Source organism: Dendrobium catenatum, unplaced genomic scaffold, assembly GCF_001605985.2.
Source record: "Dendrobium catenatum unplaced genomic scaffold, ASM160598v2 fragScaff_scaffold_1125, whole genome shotgun sequence".
In the NCBI taxonomy this organism is placed as follows: Eukaryota; Viridiplantae; Streptophyta; class Magnoliopsida; order Asparagales; family Orchidaceae; genus Dendrobium; species Dendrobium catenatum.
In genome coordinates, this window is record NW_021319587.1 from 965,048 (window position 1) to 987,770 (window position 22,723).

General features: G+C 35.7%; 1 protein-coding gene across 1 annotated transcript in view; it reads right to left on the reverse strand.

Annotated features, from left to right (window-relative positions):
- Positions 1-11,049: 11,049 nt before the first annotated feature.
- LOC110095562 (2-alkenal reductase (NADP(+)-dependent)) overlaps positions 11,050-22,723 on the reverse strand; it is a 28,646-nt gene continuing 16,972 nt past the window's right edge. Inside the window, exons 2-5 of the mRNA XM_020821158.2 lie at positions 13,328-13,505; positions 12,555-12,721; positions 12,231-12,313; positions 11,050-11,633 (exon numbers count right to left, since the gene is read on the reverse strand). Coding sequence (XP_020676817.1) covers positions 11,255-11,633; positions 12,231-12,313; positions 12,555-12,721; positions 13,328-13,505 — 807 coding nt within the window. The 3' untranslated portion in view covers positions 11,050-11,254. The remainder of the gene's footprint in view (positions 11,634-12,230; positions 12,314-12,554; positions 12,722-13,327; positions 13,506-22,723) is intronic.

Genomic DNA, 22,723 nt, shown 5'->3' on the forward strand with positions numbered 1-22,723 from the left:
CATTAGCTTCCTCTCACCCACTGATGCCTAGAACTATTGTGTCTTACACTTCCTAACATAAAGTGTATTATGCGGTGCCATCCCATTACTTGAATAGAAACTATTATAATATAAAAATTCAATCAGGGGAATGTGACCCTCTCTCACAAAAAATTTTAATACACATGATCTTAACAAATCTTTTAACACTTGAATGGTTCTCTTAAACTACCCATAAGTATACATGTGGAAAGTTGTATCAAAATTCAACTTGGTTCTTATATTTTCTTTAGTGTCTCCATATAATCTGGAGATGAACTTTCCTTCATAACAAAAAAATGATAACCTTGGGTATTCCAAATTGTCTTATAATGTCCCACATATATGATTTGGCCAATCTCTCTATTGAATCTATCTAACTTATTAGAAGAAAATGGGTTGATATCATTAATCTACCAATCATAACCAAACATCATCATAACATTGCCTTAATCTTGGAAAAAATATCATAAAATTTGTTGTTATCTCTTCACATTTCCACTTTGGAATAGGTAATGGCTAAAATAATCCACTAGGCCTTTGATATTATGCCTTTACCATCTGACATATTTCACACTTATGAACAAATCATGTCACCTCACATTTCAACATAACCAAGGTTGAAACATACTTTCAGATATTATGGTAATTATAATTCAATTGGATTTTCAACATAAATCTTTAGTCATATGGTTCTAGTGTAGGTCCAGATATGATTATGACCATAATACAAGTGACACATGTTTTTGAAGAAATGGTTATGGAATGAATGAGGTTATGGTGTGTAATCAGATATGACAATGATCAAGATGCAAGTATGTACCATCATAAATAATTAATGACAAATTAACCAATTTATAACATGTCTCCTCATTGATCAGTGAGCTCATGAAATCATTCTCCATGAATTATGGCTAATCAACTTCGTGAATGCCCTGTTATCAATCAACATGGATTGTAATTAATTGTATAGTGAAGTTTCTACTATGTATACTTTATATTATGTAATCCTCCTAGGATTATATAAACATTAGCCAAAGATAAATTCAAATTCAAATAATTTGCAGTCCACTTCATTTGTTATGATATTAGAGTTATTCTAATTATTTTTTGTCTCCATATCTCACTCAATGAAAATCCATTAAAGATTAGTAAGTATCTTATCGTCAGCATCATCATTCAATAACTTTTGTAAAGTCCTTTGTGCATTCGTAGTTACTCGCCTGTAAAGACATCACATTCAAGTATTCATTCATTACTCATGATACTATTTGATACTACTAATTCACTATACATATATTAAGCATGTGATATACTATAGATATTGATACTATTTGATATTATTGATTCACTATACTGATATTAAGCATATGATATACTTAGCACGTGATATAGAATGTCTGGATAGCATGTGTAAACTCTTATATAATTTTACTATATTGACATAATTTTGATAGTCTTTACTCATATTTTGATTTGATACTTTATATAATTTCTATATTGATTGACATTATGGGTAAGATGATTGCTTTATAGATTTGACACTCATACTAGTTTATTGCATTACAGGCTTCTGTACTGTAGTATTTTGCTGTTTATAGATTTTACTACTACTGCATATGAATTTTACTATTTGTTCATTGATTCAATGATCATATAAATGTAACTGCTATGATTTGACTGTTGACATGCATATTGCTTCTTTACTGTGCTTTGAATTCAATTTTAGATTTTGGTGAACTGTTAGGCTTTTTTAGGTCATTATATGTGGTTAAATAATTTTAGGTCAGGACATGGGAGTAGGGGTGTGAGGCTGGTCAGGATTCTTCATGTCCTACTTCTTTTTGTTATTCTTTGGTACTCATGATATGATAGGTATGTGATGATGATTGTATAGATCCTAAACAGTGTATATGATTTTGGAAATGAATGCAGATGTATATATTAATGTTTTAAATTATAGAATATATTTTACTGTTTATTATTGATAGATGATATTATATAGCTCTAATTATTATTTACTAAAAGATGAAATGAATTATTCTTTCAAATTAGATTCTGGGGCACCACATATTGATTCTTCCAGACTTCCTTATCATGAGAATATTACTATAAAAGATGTCATTAAGGACACTTCAAATATGGATGTTATTGCTAACCTAACTAAAATGGCTAAGATTTATCTGATTTCATTTGTGGATATAGTTCTAAAGTTTACTATGAGTGAGCTCTAGATAATTATTGTAGAAGTTATAATTAAAGCAATGCCTATTCATAAAGGGATAACAATCCTTTTATTTTACACTCTCAACTCATCATGTTTTTTATGAATTAACCAAATGTTTAAGTGATTACAAGGTGGAAGATTCTCATTAGCATTTGCTAGTTCTTGAGTTATTTGTTTACTGAGTTAAATATTTTTTTTGTTCATATGTGACTTCAATAAAGGGTTTAGCTGAAAAGGCCTTAATTGTTACATAGGCAAAAATATAGAAAGTTGTTGATAAGGAAATCACTGTTAGAGATGAGCTAAAGAAAGCTTTAAAGTTGGAAAGAAGACAAACAAAATTAGTTGGATGTTCAATTAATGCATGAGAGTAACTAGTGAAGGTGAGAGTGCATTTGAATTCACACTAAAAGAAGTTTTGAGATGAATAGCTCTGCTCTAATTGCCTAAAGAGACGTGCAAAGATAGAGATATTAGCCAAGAAATTTGAAGTTGCTCACCAAAATCACTTCATTAAAGAATAATGTTGACAGTTAAAATGACATACATATCAAGATGGGCGATAGGATACTTTTAAAAATAGTTTTTAAATTATTTAAAATTTTCATAAATAATGTTAACATAAGCTAAAAAAATATATTAATTGAAACTCCAAAACTGATGCACATGACGTAAGTGTTGAATAAATGACCAACCGATGTGAATTAGCCTATATATACACAACATTAATGATAAAGATAATTAAAGAAGTTTATCAATATTCAAATTAAGATTGATTTTTTATTCTATATTAGTTAATTGATTATCTAATCATCATATAAAACATTATTAAACAAATTCAATATACAAAATGAATTTTTAATAATTAATTTAACATATTAATACATATAGTTCTTAATTATTTTAAAGATTACTCGGTTAAGTGTATGATCATAAAATAAAATAGCATTGAACATAATTTATCTATATAATTAAATAATAAATTAAGAAAATATATAGAAAACTAACTAAATTAATTATTTAAAAATTTGTATTATGTTTAATATGATAATTTATATAATTTTAATCAATTTATCATGTATTCATTATTCTTGAGGCATGATAGTGATCTAACTTTAATCTAATACAATAAAAACCACTAAAGTACCTACACTAAGATTTATACCCTTGAAATCTTCACTTATAAAAATAGTCAACTAGAGAACTTTACGTAATAATCATTGATCTTCCCCCAAGTGAAAAATAGTTCAAGCATGATTTGTGAACGTCAAACTTACTTTGATCATCTTTTTGATTGATAACAAATGATAAGCATGTAAGCAAGCACTTTGCAAACTCTTAAATGATATTGCAAATGATTTATTTTTAATCAAACCAAATAACGAGATACATATGAATGCATACTCACAGGGAAAAGTTCTAGGTAGGGTACAATCTTTATATTTGATCTAATAATGACATGGTTAGATATAACATTCATGGCACTATATCCATGACTTACTAGCATACATCTCTCATACAAAACATACATGGTAAAAAAATTTCTCATTTTCTAGTCTTCCTCCCTAGATACAATCTTGCATCTCATAACACTTGAAGAATCACCCACATGCTTTGTCTCCTCATCATGATGAGGTGTATCATATTGGATTTCTTCCACCTCAACATTAAATCTCTCATATTCTACTTCTTCCTTGGTCTCATCATGGAAAATTATTTTAGCTTTGCACTGATGTTGCATATATCCCCTTCTTGTGACATGGAGCACATTATCTATGTAGGCTTAGAAGATGTATTAGGGGTGCTCCTATTTGGTTGAACATTAGAAGATATAGGTCCATGTCTAGCAATAGAACTTGTAACATAAGACAATGATTGAAAGGATGAGTTTGAATATCTAGACATGGTAAAGAGGCTGCCTTCTTATGCTTTTTAAGAGCAATGCATGAAGAAGAGCATCCTCAGGGCTCTGAGGGTCCTGAAGCCATCTCTCATATTAATCTTGCTTGTAAGACCAATAACAAACTCATTGGTTAACTCCCGCTCTTGATTTGTATAATTGGTCATAGTCACCAAATTTTTAAATATGTTCATACATATATTCTATCACGTGCATATTTTCTTATCGAAGTGTCATTAATTGTCTATTTAGTTTCTTATCTTGGTTTCTTAGACAATACTTAGCCTTAGCATTTTCTTCATCTTTACCCAAGTAAGGTGGTGTCTTCCTAACCTTTCTTAACTAAAATAATAGTCCAATTATTTTTTGCAAGGCCTATAATTTTCATTTTACCAAAGGTGGTTCTTTGATAGTTATCCATTTGGTACCAATTAAAAAAAAAAAAAACTCATCTATTTGTGTAAGACAATCTAAGAACCTATTGGGGTCATGGACTCCATCATATGTAAGAACTCTGCCTTAACCATTTTTATGGGTTCGATTAAGGCTCCATGATTGCTAGGTTAATCATTTCTTTAAGGATTCCTCAAAAGTTTCCTTCTAGGTTGAATGTGTTTTCTTGGATTTTTTAAGTACTTTTCTCTTATGGTTTCAATTTAATTTGTCATTGAGCTAAAGGAGGGGTTTGAACCCTAAGTTTCTTGGGTTGTTAAGTTCAAAAAGAGTTTTGGGAATTTGTTAAACTGTTCTTTAGTTTTAAAAGTCAACTAATATATCCCCCTATTGGTATTATTCATTGGATCTTGACTAACGGACTTTGATGGCATGATACAATAATGAAGGCTATGAAACACAAAATTTTAATTTATTTTTAAATATGAGTTACTTATTGATTTTAGATAAATGAATCCAAATATTTTTAAAAGTTATTTTATAAAATTTTACTAAATTGAAAATCATAGTTAAAAGTAAAATAATACAAATAACTAAACAAAAATAAGAATAAAATCTTAAATTTTTTAAGACATGTTTTCTTATGTTAATGGGAATCATTGTGAGGTTTTATTTGATTTAGTGGTTAACTCTCTCACTGATTTATATATTCTCAAGTCAATTAGGATAGATAGACACACACACATGCATGCGCGCGCACGCATGCATGCACTCATGAACGCACGCACGCATGCACACACCCCCACACCCCCCCACACACACATGATCTTGTTAGCATGTAGTAACTATTGCATAAATATTTTTTAACATATAAAAATAGTATTAACTTAATACATGAATACATGTAATACTCTCCTGTATGAGAGCCTTAACACTTTTGGGAAAAATATTTGAACACATACTCAACATTGGCAATACATAAAATCATCATAAATAACATTTATAACCTTATTCAGGGATTTTATCATTCTATAACACTTTCTGTTAAAACCAACATAATTATTAAAACACCTAAAAATTCACAATTTTAAAACTACCACGTGAAACTTTGAATTTTCCTTATCAATATACTCATAATATATTATTCTATAATATATCAAAAGTTACATGATAGAATGTTTCCCAAACTTTATTAAATCTCATAAATCATCATAATTTTTACCTAATTCATCCAAATTGAAAAATGAAGTATGGTAACATAAACCTTCCTCAAGACAAACAATTCCTTCAATTAACATGACTGTTGAACCCATCTCCATGGCCCCAAAACCTCTAACTTCTTCTTTCTCTTTCCTTTTTATGCTATCCTTTTTCTTCTCCCAACTTCTTTCTCGAATGAAAATAATGTAGTTAGGTTTGGGTAATGGTTTTAGATATTTATATAAAAATATAAAAATTGACCTAGTGCGAATACACTGACTTTGATAGTGTCGTTGTACTCTCAAGGTAAATTTATCTTTGGAAAGTTTATATAAATAGGAATCTTAGTGCTACAACATTGCAGCTTCAGTGCCGTAATGTTCTCTAACATATGAAAAGGGTAGCTAGCATCGCCCCAATTCCATCACCATTATGCTCCTAAGGAACTCAAACTTTATTTTGAAAGATAGAGAGCTTAGTGCCAAAGTGCTCCTCAAACCAACAACAAAATGCTCTCATTCAAAAAATTTGGCACCCATTTTTTCAACTTAAATCAATTCATAAAAATTCTAAAATACTTAAACAAACTTATAATTCTTATCAGATCCAATTCAAGTCATTGTAATGAACTGAATGCTATATTAGTGGAAATTACATTGTCCCATCCTTAGAAAAATACCCCCTCCCTTATTTCTTTGCAAGCTATCAGATAGAATACATCTTGATAAGCTATCTCAATTCTACTACTTTCACGTAAGTGATATCTATTTTTGACTCATGCCTCCTCTAAATTTAACCATAGGAATTTATTTATTCATTAACTACGTCATGTTATAAGTTCTAATTCATTCATGCTCTTCTCTCTAAGATAAATTGGTCTCACTTCAACTTTATCCTCATGAACTTTAGACTCAAGATTAGAAACTCACTTTTTCAGTATTTACATATGAAACACATTGTGCACATCAGATATATAATATGGTAACAACAACCTCAGGTAGACTTTTCAACTTTACCAATCACCTTAAAATGTCCAACACACCTTGAAATTAGCCTTCTCTACCAAATCTAATTACACCTTTCAAGGAATTGACTTTCAAAAATACAAAATCTTCTGCTTGAATACTATAGCCTGATGCTTTGGATTAAAAAGTTTACTCAGCCTATCCTTAGTTATTTTTAATCCATTCCTGATTATATTGATCTCCTCAGTAATATCATTTACCAGTTCATGACTCATTAGCTTCCTCTCACCCACTGATGCCTAAAACTATTGTGTCCTACACTTCCTACCATAAAGTGTATCATATGGTGCCATCCCAATACTTGATTAGAAAATATCATAACAGAAAAATTCAATCAAACTAATGTGATCCTCCCTCTCACAAAACTTTAATACACATAATCTTAACAAATCTTCTAACACTTGAATGTTTCTCTTAAACTTCCCATAAGTATTCATGTGGAAAGTTGTATCAAAAATCAACTTGGTTTTGAAACTTTCTTTATTGTCCCTATATAATCTAGATATGAATTCGCCATCATGATAAAGAATGATAACCTTGGGTATTCCATATTGTCTGATAATGTCCCACATATATAATTGGGCTAATCTCTCTATTGAATATATCTAACTTATTAGAAGAAAATGGGTTGATATAATTAATTTGCCAACCATAAAAAAAATCATCATAACATTGCCTTGATATTAGAAAATCTTCCCATTTCCACTTCGAAATAGGTAATGGCTATAATAATCCATTAGGCCTTTGATATTTTTCCTTTACCATGACATATTTCACACTTATGAACAAATCATGTCACATCACATTTCGATATAAGCAAGGTTGAAACATACTTTCAGATATTGTGGTAACTATAATTCAATTGGATTTTCAACATAAATCTTTAGTCATATGGTTATTGCAAAAGCATGGTTATAGTGTAGGTCCAGATGTGATGATGACCGTGATACAAGTGACGTATGTTTTGGAATAGATGGTTATGGTACAAATGAGGTCATGGCGTGTAATTAGATATGATAATGATCAAGATGCAATTATGTACCATCATAAATAATTAATGATAAATTAATCAATTTATAGCATGTTTCCTCATTGATCCATGAGCTCATGAAATCATTCTCCATGAATTATGGCTAAATCAACTCCGTGAATGCCCCATTATCAATCAACATGGATTGTAATTAATTGTATAGCGAAGTTTCTACTCTTGATTATGTATACATTATATTATGTAATCCTCTTAGGATTATATAAACATGGGCAAAAAATAGAATCAAATTCAAATAATTTGTGCTCCACTTCATTTGTTATGATATCATAGCTATTCTAATTATTGTTTATCTCCATATCTCACTCTATGAAAATCCACTAAAGATCAGTATATTATTGTTGGAATCATCATTCAATAACTTTTGTAAAATCCTTTGAGCATTTGTAGTTTCTCGCCTATGAAGACATCACATTCAAGTATTCATTCATTACTCATGAGCCATGCTTTAGAACTTCTGATACCTCATGAGGTCCTTTGCCCCAACACATCATCTTTTGTTTGCCTTATATCCACAACAAAGGAAGATCACACTCATCACCTCATACATCACAACCACATGTTTAAGGTAAAGCATTTTCTTTAGTTGTAAAGATGCCCATAATGCAAATGATTATCTCAATTTCTATTTCACAAGGATGACCACTTCACTAAATATATATTAAAAATGTCTTTCTTCATGATGATACCATGAAAGAAACATATAAGAAAGTCCTTCGGGGTATCCATCTCTTGCCCTTCAAAAATATGCAAACTAAAGTGTTCCCTATATGATTTGACACATGCTTCCTTTCATGGTTTAAAAATTTTTGGTCAATCCTACACGTTCTCATATAATTCATCATTATTTTTTATGTAGGACATTCAATGGAATTGACATTCTTCTAGTTTTAGTTGACACAATTTGGACAATTTTGACTCTAATTAATCATTTTCAACAACACCTTTAGGGCACATTGGATATCAAGGATCTTGGAGTTCTCAGTTTCTTCTTAGGTTTGGAAGTACACACAACTTTTCGGTACATTTCTAAACTAATATTAGTAAACACATGATCTAATTACTTTGACATGTCTTCAAAATTCTTCTCCTAAGAATATTCCATTAGAAGTAAATATAAAGTATCATAAAGAGGAAGGAGATCTTCCCTTTGATTCCACAACATATGGATAACTAATATACAGTTTAAACTATTTGACTATAACATGCTCATAAATTTCTTTTATAGCTCAACAAGTAATTTAATTTATGCAAAATGATTGTCACTTACATTTTGTTACCATTCATAAAAAATATTTAATATGTTATTAGGACGCCAATATGTGATTTGTTCTTTTCACATGATTCTTCTCTTCAGCTTGTGATATATAGTGATATAGATTCTATAGATACCCAATACTCATTGATCAGTCATAAGATGGTGTGTATTTGTTGATGATTCTTTGATCTCATGAAAGAGTAAGAAGAATTAATCTTGTGTATCCAAATCATCCACATAATTTGATATCATGTCATATTTGCTTCTTGCTTAGAAATTATATGGCTACATAGACTTTATCAAAACTCAAATGTTCTCAAGAAAGTCCTACTCCGCTACATGTTGATACTACAAGTATAATTCAAATAGTCACCAATCTAGTGTATCATGGGAGGACCAAGTACGATTGTCGCTCAATTCAAGAAGCCTTTGATGCTCATATTATTTATCTTCCTCGCATCTCCATAAACCTTCAAATTACAAATAGATTTACAAAAGCATTACATATATAAGTAATGAGAAATTAATCTCAATGAAATATGGCTAGATTAGCTTAATATCAACAAATTATGGCTAGATTGGCTCCATGATTGCCATCTCATCAATCAGTGTGCATTGTAATTAATTATATAGTTTAATTTATACTCTTGATTGTGTATACTATAATGCAAATAAGGTTATGACATAAGTGTGAATACATCAATAACCATTTGTAAGGTTTACTTACATTGCCTCAATTAATTGAAGGTCACCTCTTTTTTTTTTTTTTTTTTTGAAGGTTACTTATTCAGTTACATATTAACACGATATATTAATGGATTCATATCATGAATATTCAATAAGTTTACACTGATTGTCGACTAACTACCAAAAATATTCACATTCAGAACTTGGGACATAACAACAACTGAGTTTTTCAAATACGTAGTTATACCAAAAATAAAAAGTGTAATGTTCTTCTTATCTTCAACTGATCACACCATATGGTGCCATTTTAAGACTTCAAATATGCTAGTAAGTGTGAATCAAAGATGGTCAAAATAGAACATTATACGTAACAAAATGCATGACAAAGGCACATGAAGAAAATTGTATGGCTAAATAATGCATTAATAGGATGCATTGGACCACCACTTTCATTTTATTTTCCTCTTTTTGATGCCTCTTTTTTTTTTTTTTTTTTTGAAGGTTACTTATTCAGTTACATATTAACACGATTAAAAAGGTGAAAAAAATATGCACAGCAAATATGCTTTTTTTAGGCTGAATTTGAAAATTATTAAATTTCTTAAAATTTAATTAAATATTCTTCTATTACACTCAATTAAAATCAAATTCATAAGTTGTTATAACCCCCAAATTTTCCTTTTACGTAGGAAAAACTAATGTTAAGAAAAGTAGGTGCAGATCTAAAAAGATTTGGTTAGAAAATATAAGGAATCACCTTTATTAGATTTAAACGAGAATTTGACTTTTAATATGACACAATGGAGAAAAAGGATTCATGTAGCCGACTCCACGCAGTGGGATAAAGGCTTGATGTTGTTGTTGTAAGAAAAACTAAAAAAAAAGAAAGTAATTTTGATTTAAAATTTGAGAGAAAAATTAGTCAACTGAATTTTGAATGAAAATTAAAGGAAGAAAAACTATTATAATTAAAATTGAATATATGCCCTCATATGAATAAAAATAAGTAAGAATGTTTTTTTTGAAATAAGAATTCGAGTATTATTACAAATTTATTTATTTAAATTCTTTCCCTCCATTTTTAATTTATTTTGATGGAGAAAAAAAAAATGCTATACATATAGAAGAAAGTTCTCTCTTCCCAACAAAAAAAATATTCTTTTTTTCGACTAAGGCTTTGTTTAGGACGGCTTTTTTATTGCTTTTTAAAACAGCTTTTTAGTACAAAAATTAAAATAAGCTCCTTTAAAAACAGTTATAAAGCTGAAGCCAAGTCTTATGTACTAATTATAATTCAGGCACAAAACTAGACTTACAATTCCACTGCATTTCTTATGAGTTTGTCCACACAAGCAAGTTCCTTATCATGCAAACAAGACACTTATTCTTACAAGATCTAACATCCACAAATCCCATACTACTTGACCACCCTCACCACATTACTCAAGGAAGATGATCACTGGAACTGAAGATTTTATTCATGCCACTTCGGCATCGATCACTCGTGAGCAATCAAGACGACCTGCTTGCCGACATTGCGGCCGGAGAAGAGGCCGATGAGAGCAGCAGGAGCATTCTCAATTCCTTCAGCAATGTCTTCAACATAGACCAGTTTGCCTTCCCTTATGTACTGGATGACGAGCTCCAGGAACTGAGGATACAGGTGTTTGTGATCTGGTTCGATGAATCCTTCCATTCGAATTCGCTTCGATATGATCAAGAAGAGGTTATGAACGCTATCTTTCTCTGTGAGATTGTACTGTGATATCATCCCACAGACAGCTATCCGGCCATGGTTTCTCATGTTCAACAGCACAGCATCAAGCATTGGTCCCCCAACATTTTCGAAGTAAATGTCAATTCCATCAGGAAAATATCTGTTGGTATGAATGCAAGTGTGAGGATAGGCATAAATCACATACATAGAAGCTAACTAATATGATTGATGAGAGCAGAGTACATCTTTTTAAGTTATGAAGGCTTCATTTGGAACGACTTTCTTATTGCTTCTTTAAACAGTTTTTAGTACCCTAAACCGTAGGAAAGCTGTCGCAAACGAAGCCGAAATCTAATTTTTGTCGCACGAAGAAAATATACTTAGTAGATTTGCGGGCCACCGATGTCTTTTTTAATAAAGGGACTCCGTCTTATGTTTGTGCCAAAGAAATTAGAGTTATAATTATCCGCAATCAAATCATAGTAAAATACATGCCAACGGTAACAAGACAGCCATTTATTCAGTGAAAATAGAATTTTAGGATATTTTTAAGTTTGAAACAGACTTCGCCTATTTCCCAACATGTAAAATCACATTAGAAAGATCAATAGGCAAAATGTCTATGTTCATCTGTGAAATGAAGAAAATAATGAGATATTGGCAGTTTCCTTGTGCAACATGACGGTTATAAGACAAATTCAAAAGTTTATGAACAATCAAGTATGGATAGCTGAATGGAATCATATAAGCTACTGACCTTTTCAGAGCAGCATTGAGATCATGCTCCTCTTTGTAGTTAAATGCTTCATCAAATCCAAACTTGCTCTTAAGGAGATCGACCTGATAAATCAGCCATCATAATAAATCAGAATGTAATTCAATAAGAAGGGTTTAGACATTTAAAAGAGCAGAAAAAATAAGATCACGATATCCAAGAAAAATTTTGTTCTCAAAAGTCATGAATTTGCACTCAATTTCAAAATACATCCAAATACTATGAGATCCATCATGACTACTTTTTAGTTTTCCTCTTTAAAATCTCATGATTTACTTATTAAATGTGTAGAATGATTAATTCTACCTTCTCCTGAGAGCCTGCACTTCCAACCACGTAGCAACCCATTAACTTGGCAAATTGGCCAACAAGTTGGCCAACAGCTCCTGAGGCGGCTGAAACGTATACTGTTTCTCCCTTCTTAGGGGAGCTTATTACATTGAAACCAACGTAAGCAGTAAGCCCGGGCATTCCTAAATAAATTCACAAAAATAAATAAATATAACAATGTACGCTGGAGCAAATAAATATAATCACAAGAAAACTGTAAATTACTCAGAATATGTCATTCGAATTCAAGTGGTTGTACCTAAAGTTGTTGTAGAATTATTGCGAGAAAATATATATTTTTTTTTGAAAGCTCCTATAAGCATTACACACTCTTTTCCTCTTGAAAAAAGTCAAACAACTTCTTCCAAGTACTCTATACTTTGATGGATTTAGTTAAAAAAAGTTGTTTTCCATCATAAAAATTTCTAAAAGCAACAAGAAAGCTATAGCCAATCAAGACAATGGAAGCTGTTTGAAAAACAAAGCTATGAAAAAACTACCCCAAGCAGGCTTGTAATATACATGTTATAATATAGTTCAGCTTCATCTACAGCAAATCAACTTTATATAGAGCAAACCATTGTACGGCAAACTGCTTTCAAATTTATGAATCTTGTGAATGAACACATTGCTTTTTTTATAAAAAATGGAGACATGCCATCAATATTCAGTAGTACTTGAACCAAAAAAATAAATGCATAATTCGTTAACATGCAATAAAGAAAACCAGAATTATCATAATGGAGTACCTAGAATTCCTGTATAGTAGGAAAGAGGCACATCAGTGTACTTAATTTTGACCAAAAATTCAGGTGCTTTTATAAGAGTATATTCTTCCCATCCAGTAATCCCCCAAACCAAATCTCCAGCTTGGAAGTTCGGATGAGCAGAGTCCACAACTTTACCTACACCATAACCAGTAATAACCTGCAAATCAACAGTGACAAATCATAACAAGTGACCATTTAGATAATTATCCTCAAAATGAGGGTTTGAATGACCAAAAACAAGGCAACAAAGAATTATTAGACTTGCAGGATCGAAATGATATTGTATTTTATGAACATCACCTAGACAACTTGGTCATATTAATTTTTTTTTTATTTGAATCCCATCTGTGATGATCAATTTCATGCACCTGTAAGACTACAGAAAACACAAGGAAATATTATACAAAATATGAATTGTGGCTAAAAAAGCATCTGAATAAGATATAATTATAGGGAACATGCACAACTAATGCACAGACACTGTTTTTAGACCATCTGGGAAAGCTCTGACCCTACATAGTGGGATAAAGGCTTGATGTTGTTGTTGTTGTTGTTATTGGGAAAGCTGTGAAAAAAAACTAAATTCGAGATAGAACACAAATTCCACTTGCACTTTGCTTCTATGTGCAGTAAATTTATTGTCACGGAGAGCAGATCACAAGTAAACTTGATCACGATTTCTGTAGTTAAGTCCAGCAAATGCTGATGGTTGCTTGTTTTGTTGCAAAATAAATTAAGAGAATGAATTTCAAGGCTGCACAAATCAGTGTGAAAGATTAGAACTACATGAATATTTTTCTTGAAATTTTAGAGAAAATAAAGAGTAGATATGGGCACAATTGATATCATCATCATCATTAGTTTCTCCCATCTGTTTGGGGCCTACATTTTCAGGATCCTAATGCTCCATTTGTTCATTCTAATTATACCTAATGAGGTATTAAATTTATTATGTAAAAAACAAAAAAAAACAATTTTTATTTATGCAACCTTTAATCCACCCGTTTTCTTTCTTATTCACTTGACAATAATTTATAGACCCATTTTAATGAAGTATACTTTTCCTACTTTAAATTCAATAGATATTATTCCCATCATCCCTCTAACATAATCATTCATTGATTCATCTTTTTTTAATTTTATATTTGTTTTCATACGCTCACTTGCCACGCTCAGCATAGCTGAACTAATTATTATTTCATAAAAATTATCTTCTAAATCTGCATAATTTTCTTGTCTCTAATACTCGCAAGAATTTTTTTATTCTAAAGACCTAACCTTAATTAAATCCTCATCTATATCCACATTCTTATTATATAATAGATTCAAGATAGTTACACCAATCATGCCTTTAAATAATATTAACAATATATAATGGTACACACTGAAGGCCGAGGGCTTCGGGAGAAAGAATTCAATCATAGAATCAGTCTTCATCCTCCAATATGCAATTGTGATGCCTTCCCTTTATTATTATTATTATTACATAAATAAACAGAGGAGAGGAAGGAAGAGGAGATCAGAGTCAGGGTCGGAACTGTTGATTGGGTCAGAGATTAGGACGAATGAAGCACGCAGGTCGTATAGTGATCGAAGTTGGAGGCAGGGCCTGGCATGCGAACTGCTCGCGTAAGACCGCAGGGAGGTGTTGGGCCTGGATGGATCAGGGAAAATGGCCTAGAGCCATTAGCTCGAGGAAGCTGGAGGCGAGAAGCTGATAAGAAATACTTATGTTCACAAGCAAACCTAACCAAAACCAAGTACCACAACAAGGAAAACTGCTGTTCATAGCAGTTAAATCGCCAGAAATAGTGGAAAATAGAGGAAAACTGAGAGAAAACTTGTAGGAAAACCAATAGAGAAATTGTATTTCACTAGTAGATTCAAGAAAACAAGCAAAGATACAATTTCCTTCAATTCGAGAGGAAGTAATAACTCTCCAAATCTCCGGCAACGCCAAAAGCCCAAAGCAAGAAACCCTAGATCTCAAAAATACATTCAAATTCAAGCTCAAACCTAATTCCCTCATTACTCCCTAATTAAAGCTAAAGGAAAGATACAAATTCCCTAAACACCCTTCTAATTCAAATTTTCCCTCCAAATGAAGTGTTTAACGCATGCTTGGGCCCACCCAAACTTCCGCCCCCTCCTCTGCTTGGTTCCGCCTGGCATTGGCCCGCCGGGTGTAGAACCGGACCAGTCCAGCTGGGACCGGTCCAAGCGTAACATTACTCCCCTCCCAAAGATTCACCTTGTCCTCAAGGTGAAAGTAACGGAACTGTTGCTTCACCAACTCATAGGGCTCCAAAGTGGCCTCGTAGTCGGGGAGATCCTTCCATTTGATCAACACCTCTTTGTTTCCCTTTTTATCCAACCTTACCCCTTCCAGCTCCACGGGTTCCATGACCACCTCCAAATCCTCTGTTAATGATGCTGGTAATTCAACACTAGCTGCATGCTCTCCAAGTGTTCTCCTCAGCTGTGACACATGAAACACCGGGTGTATGGTAGCGGAGGAGGGTAACTTCAAATGATACGCCACTGCTCCAATCTTTCCCAAGATCTCATAGGGACCAAAGTAGCTCAAGGTCAATTTCTCGTTCCTCCTGTTAGCCACTGATTTTTTGCATGTAGGGCCTTAGCTTCAAGTACACCTTCAACCCTACTTCATATTGCATGTCTCTCCTGTGTGTATCTGCTCGCTTCTTCATGATTTGTTGTGCTCTTCCCAGATGTTTCTTCAACTCCTCCAACACGAGGTCTCTTTCCTCTAGGTATTATTCAACTAAAGATATCGGTGTACTTCCTCTCCCATAGTGCACTAGGTGTGGGGGTCCCACCCATACAACACTTTGAAAGGGGTCATCTGAGAAGCAAAATGGTATGATGTGTTGTACCAGTACTCCGCCCATGGTAACCATTGAGCCCACTTCCGTGGTGTTTCTGAAGCAAAACACCTCAAATATGTCTCCAAGCTCCGATTTACCACCTCTGTCTTTCCATCTGTCTGAGGATGGTAGGCGGTGCTTCTCTTGAGGAGGTTGCATTATATTCAGAACAATTCCCTCCAAAACTGACTAAGGAACACTTTGTCTCTATCAGACACAATTGATTCGAGCATCCCGTGTAATCTAACCACTTCCCTGATAAAAGCTGTTGCCACTGATACCGCGGTGTACCGATGTCGTAGGAGGATGAAATGTGCATACTTACTGAGTCGGTCCACGGCTACCAAGATGACTGTGAATCCCTCTGAGCGGGGTAGGCCGTCGATGAAATCCATGGACAATACCTCCCATACTCTATTTGGAAGTGCCAATGGTTGGAGTAACCCCCTTGGTGCCATTGCCATGTATTTATTTCTCTGACACACCTCTCTCCTTGCCACCATCTCCTTCACATCCTTATGCATCCCCTTCCAGTAGAGTTCAGCTGCTAACCTCATGTATGTCTTCTGCACACCTGAATGGCCTCCAACTGCGCTGCTATGGAACTCCTGCAACAAATGGGGAATATGTATGGAAGTTCGCGGCATCACAAACCTCCTGTGATACAATAGTCTCTCCCCCTCAATGCAATAACCCGGATGGCTACTCTTGTCTTTCCTCAAATCCTCACTGATCTTTCTCAATTCTTCGTCAAACCTGCTCTCTTCCTTGATGGCCCCCAAGTCGACCATCAATGGTTAAGACAAAGCTAACTCCTGGAGCTCCCCCACACATCTGGATAAGGCGTCCGCTGCTTTATTTTCCAAACCAGACCTATAATGGATTTCAAAATCGTAGCCCAAAAGTTTGGATAGCCACCGCTGATGCTCCTCGGTCACCATCCTTTGCTCCAAAAGGTACTTTAAACTCCTTTGATAAATCCGGACAATGAAGTGTCAACCCAAAAGATAGGGGCGCAACTTCTGAATGGCCGAGACAATCACAATCAGCTCCCTCTCGTACACTGACTTCAGTCTTGCCCTGATTAATAGCACTTGACTGAAGTATGCTACAGGCCTGTGGTTCTACATCAACACTGCTCCCAACCCATATCCTGACACATCGGTCTCTACAACAATGGCCTGGCTGAAATCTGAAAGGGATAGAACAGGAACAGGGTTCATGGCTTTCTTCAACCTCTCGAAGGCCTAGGTTGCTGCATCTCCCTAGGAGAAGTTGTCTTTCTTCAGCTGCTCAGTCAAGGGTTATGCAATGGTATCATATCCCTTCACGAACTTCCTGTAATAGCCAGTCAATCCTAGGAAACCCCTCAACTCTCTTAGGTTCCTAGATAGTGGACATTTCTGTATTGTCTCAATTTTGGTTTGGTCCGCCGCCACTCCTTGGGATACCACATGTCCCAAATATTCTACACTAGACTAAGCAAAACTGCATTTTTTCAGGTTGGCTCTCAGTTGATGCTCCTGCAATACTTCTAATCTAAGACCATTCTCAATTATTCCAAGTGCTCCTCCCCAGTCTTGTTGTATACCAGAATGTCAAAGAAGACCAGGACAAACTTCCTGAGGTACTGCTTGAACACTTTGTTCATCAAGGACTGAAACATAACAAGAGCTTTGGTCAACCCAAAGGGCATTACCAGGAATTCATAATACCCTTCATGTGTCCTGAATGCTGTCTTTGGAACATCTGCCTCTCTCATTCTGATCTGATGGTATCCAGATTTTAAGTCCAGCTTGGAAATCATCACTGCCCCACGTAGCTCGTCCAACAGCTCATCAATCACCGGAATTGGGAACTTGTCTGGTATAGTGCCCTTATTCAGAGCCCTGTAATCCACACAGAATCTCCAACTCCATCCTTCTTCTTGACCAGAAGAACTGTACTAAAAAAAGGGCTGACGCTAGGTCTGATGATCCCTGCCTCCAGCATTTTCCGGAATCAACTTCTCAATCTCATCTTTCTGAATCTGTGGGTAACGGTAAGGGCAGACACTGATCAGTGTCTCCCCTTCTTTCAAAGTAACGGCATGCTCCAACTCCCTCTGAGGAGGTAAACCTTGGGGAGGTTGAAAGACCTCGCTGAACTGGTGTATGAGCGGCTGCACTATAGGTGGAACATTGCCTTCTTCCTCTAATCTGATCCCTTCTAGGCGGTGCAACTCCACTAAGTAGCCTCCTCCCTCCTCCTGAAGGGTTCTGAATGGGGATTTGAGAGAAACCCCTGCCTTTGTCAGCCTGGCATCACCCTAGATCATCCTTCTTCTTCCCCCCACCACCAGCTCCATCCTCAGTGTACCCCAATTGATTTTGGTCTCCCATAATGTCTGCAACCACTTCATCCCTAGGATGACGTCAGTGCTCCCCAATTCCAAAGGAAGGAAGTCCTCCTTCACCTGGATCCCTTGAATCTTCAGCATCACCCCTCTACAAACTCCTCTACCCATTTCCACTTTTTCCGTGCCATCATCACCCCATAGCCTCCGAAATCCACTAACTCCATCCCCAACAGCTCAGCGATCTGGTTGGAAATGAAATTGTGGGTTGCCCCACTGTCAATCAACACCACCACTTCGCGGTCAGCTATCTCTCCTCTCACTTTCATAGTGTGACTCGGGGTAAATCCCACTACAGAGTTAAGAGAGACTTCTGCCACATCCAGGTGTAGCTTCTCCTCCTATTCAAATGTACTCCCACCCCCTCCTCGTCTTACTCGTCTTCACAAACAAGGAGAACCTGAAGAGTTCGATCCTTACACCTATGCCCCGGCATGTACTTCTCATCACATCACCCCTTTGCTCTCTTATCCTGCATCTCCTTCTCTGTCAGCTTTTTGAATTGTCCCCCATCTCCCCCTCCAGTTTTCTCCTTTGGCGTTTCCTTCAGACTTCCTGGCGCTGCCCCTTTTGATGGTAAGAATGTAGTAGTTATCTTGTATGATCCCCCATAATAGTTCTCTCGATCTCCTCTTTCTGATTTCTTCTGATCTTCCACCAACTGCGCCAACTCCATAGCCTTCCCTAGGTTCCTCGGCTCCAGCACCCTGATTGCTGTTTGGATCTCCGGTTTTAGCCCCTTCATGAAGTTCCCTTCCAGGGCTGGCTCTAAAATGTGATCCAATCTGTTAGCCAAGTACTCGAACTTGTCCCGGTAGTCTCCTACAGTCCCCTACTGAGTAAGAGCAAAGAATTGTTCATAGAAGTCTCCTCCCCCATCGGCTCGGAAATGCTCCAATAAGCAATCCTTGAACTCTATCCAGCTCCGGATGGGCTCCCTCCTATCACGCCACTGATACCAGGCCAAGGCTTTTCCTTCCAAACACAATCCCGTCGCCGTCAGCTTCTCTTCCTCTATCAACCCGTTAACAACGAAGTAACGCTCTACCTTGTAGATCCAGCCATGGCCGTCTTCCCCCTCAAAGACGAGCATCTTCAACTTCCTCACCAGTGGGTCTCCTCCGTGTCCCCTGAATCCTCCATAGCCTCCCATTCCTCGAAGATGAGGTGCTCCCCAACTTTCACGATCTTCCCTCCGGCGATTATACCCAAATCCTTCCTCATAATCCCCTCTTCTCCCTTCAAAATCAGCCCCCTCGGCGATGAAAATCTTCTCTTCTCCCTCCAAAATCAGCACCCCTTCGGTCATTTCCCTGACTTATCTCCTCTCTAGAAAGTGGCTCTAGAGGTGGCATGTCGTACTCTCCCTCAAGGATCTCCACTTCCGGATTTCTCCTTCCTCTAAACGTGTTCGGATATCCTCCAACGACATGGCCTCCGGTGGTCTCTCTTACTTCCGATGTCGTCGGATTTGTCTTCATCTCAAGTAATTTTTTTAGCATTTCTTCCATCACGGTGAACTTCCCCTCCAACCTTTCATTGTTGGTGATGATTTGATTTTGAAAATAAAAAAATCTTCCCTTCAAATCGGATTTCAATTGTCCGACTTCGCCTTCCAAAACTTCTACCTTCTTTCCGACCATCGTTCTTCCCCACGGATCTCAAATAACTCACTTCCGGAAGCCAAAAGCTCGTTGAAAAATCAGGATTTCAGCTTCCTAAGGTCCCAAATCGTTGCTCTGATACCAATTTGATAGGAAATACTTGTGTTCACAAGCAAACCTAACCAAAAACAAGTACCACATTAAGGAAAACTGCTGTTCACAACAGTTAAATCGCCAGAAACAGTGGAAAACAGAGGAAAACTGAGAGAAAACTTGTAGGAAAACCAATAAAACAATTGTATTTCAGTAGTAGATTCAAGAAAACAAGCAAAAATATAATTTCCTTCAATTCGAGAGGAAGGAATAACTCTCCAAATCTCTGGCAATGCCAAGAGCCAAAAGCAAGAAACCCTACACCTCAAAAATACATTCAAATTCAAGCTCAAACCTAATTCCCTCATTACTCCCTAATTAAAGCTAAATGAAAGATACAAATTCCCTAAACACCCTTCTAATTCAAATTTTCGATCCAAACGAAGTGTTTAACGCATGCTTGGGCCCACCCAAACTTCCGCCCCCTCCTCTGCTTGGTTCCGCCTGGCATTGGCCCGCCGGGTTTAGAACTGGACCGGTCCAGCTGGGACTGGTCCAAGCGTAACAGAAGCCTGGCTTGCGGGTTGTTCGATCGGCTTCATTCACATGAGGAGCAGTTGTCGAGATCGGCCAATAGTAAGTGTGGGAGATAGGGGTGTCAATTCGGGTCAATGGGTCGGGTTCGGGTCGAAGTCGGAACTGACCCGACACTGTTCGGGTCAACCCGAATCCGACCCGTTTTTAAAAACGGGTCAGGTTTCCGGACCCGAACCCGACCTCATGGGTTAGTGGGATCATGGGTCGTGTGTGGGGGCCGGTCAGTTAATCAACCGTCAACAGTAAATAACAACAACAGTCATGTATACCCTAAAGTGTACAGGTATATAGATAGGACCTTTTGTAAATATGAAATAGAATTGTAAAACAAGCTGAAGTCCCTATCAACCAAAAATTTAAAGATCCTGAAGGACAGATTAAACAGCTAATATGTTACAATTTGACATGCAATGATGAAGGATAAGCTATAAAACTTTAAGGAGGAATCATAAACTCTTGCAGCTTTGACTAGATGACAAGATTAAATAAAACTAATATGTAATTTGACTAGCTAAAACTAAGGAATCTCTAATGAGAGTAGTAGTTTGCTAGAAAGCATGCAATTCTTTTAGTTTCAAGGTTTGCATCTTTCTATTCAACGAATAGGTGCTTTCACACCACTGCCCCTTGTGCATGAACGCCTCGATCAATGCCCATGAGCTGTTGCTGGATGGCACATGCAACCACAATGCAATACCTCCAGCTCCTCTACTTGACAGCTACCCACCAAACTCATAGATGTCTCAACTCACCACCCTCACGACTAGCACCTCGCATCTCCAATATAACAAATTGTTAATCAGGGAGGTATCTGAAGTCCCTCCCATCACCCTATTTCTCCCCTTAGTGACACTTGAGGAGAACATGATGCCTCTATGAACTTCCCTAGAGTTGAAAAACAGAGACAGAAATATTACTTTGAGAAAGGGGATGTAAAGACAAGGCAGTAAAATTGGGAAGGTTTTTCTTCTATATTTTAGATTACGTGAAGAGTCCTTGGAAACAAAGCTTCTAGGCCTCTAAAGCTTAAGTCAACTCTCAAACGACTTTGGAAAACAAATGACCATAAAACTCATGCAAGTTTCTCAAGCGATCAAGCTAGCCTCCCAGACATAAAAATTCACTTCATAGTGATTGAGCATAGCTTATAAGCCACAAAAGCTTGAGTTAGTTAATGGAGCATAACTCCTTAGTCGCCAGAGTTCAATTTGAAATAACCAAGCACAATATTCAAGCAAAAAAAACTTGAATCCATTTTCTAATAGATAAATGGAACAGGAAAAACATAAAGATTGAAACAGCTCATAAGAAGCCTTGGGCCAGCCTATCAAGTATTAAAGCATCTTAATTCAAGATCTTAAACTTATTTAGTTTTACGTCATGGAGCATTAATAGCCACGAAGGCCATGAATGGAATAATTTGATATCAATAAGATCGGCAGGCCAATTGTGATAAGGAGTTCTATGAAACAAAAATGTTGAGCGACCTAAATCCTCTAAGAGTTGATTAATGATCCGAGGTCACAAAAATATTATCTAAGGTTGGAAAGTCATTCTATAATAAGAGCCGAGTGCTTTGTCTTATCCATATTTCAAAGTATCCAAATGATTCATGTCAACATCCTTTAGCTATAATACTCTTCCTTGGATGGCTAAACTGCTTCATTAATATAGCTCGGGTTTTCATGAAAGAGATCAACATCCTCTCAACATCAATGATAGCTTGCCATGATAGCTTCACCTTTAGCATAAAAATTTTGTCCAAGGTTTCTTGTTGACTCAGCTTATTTAGCTCAAT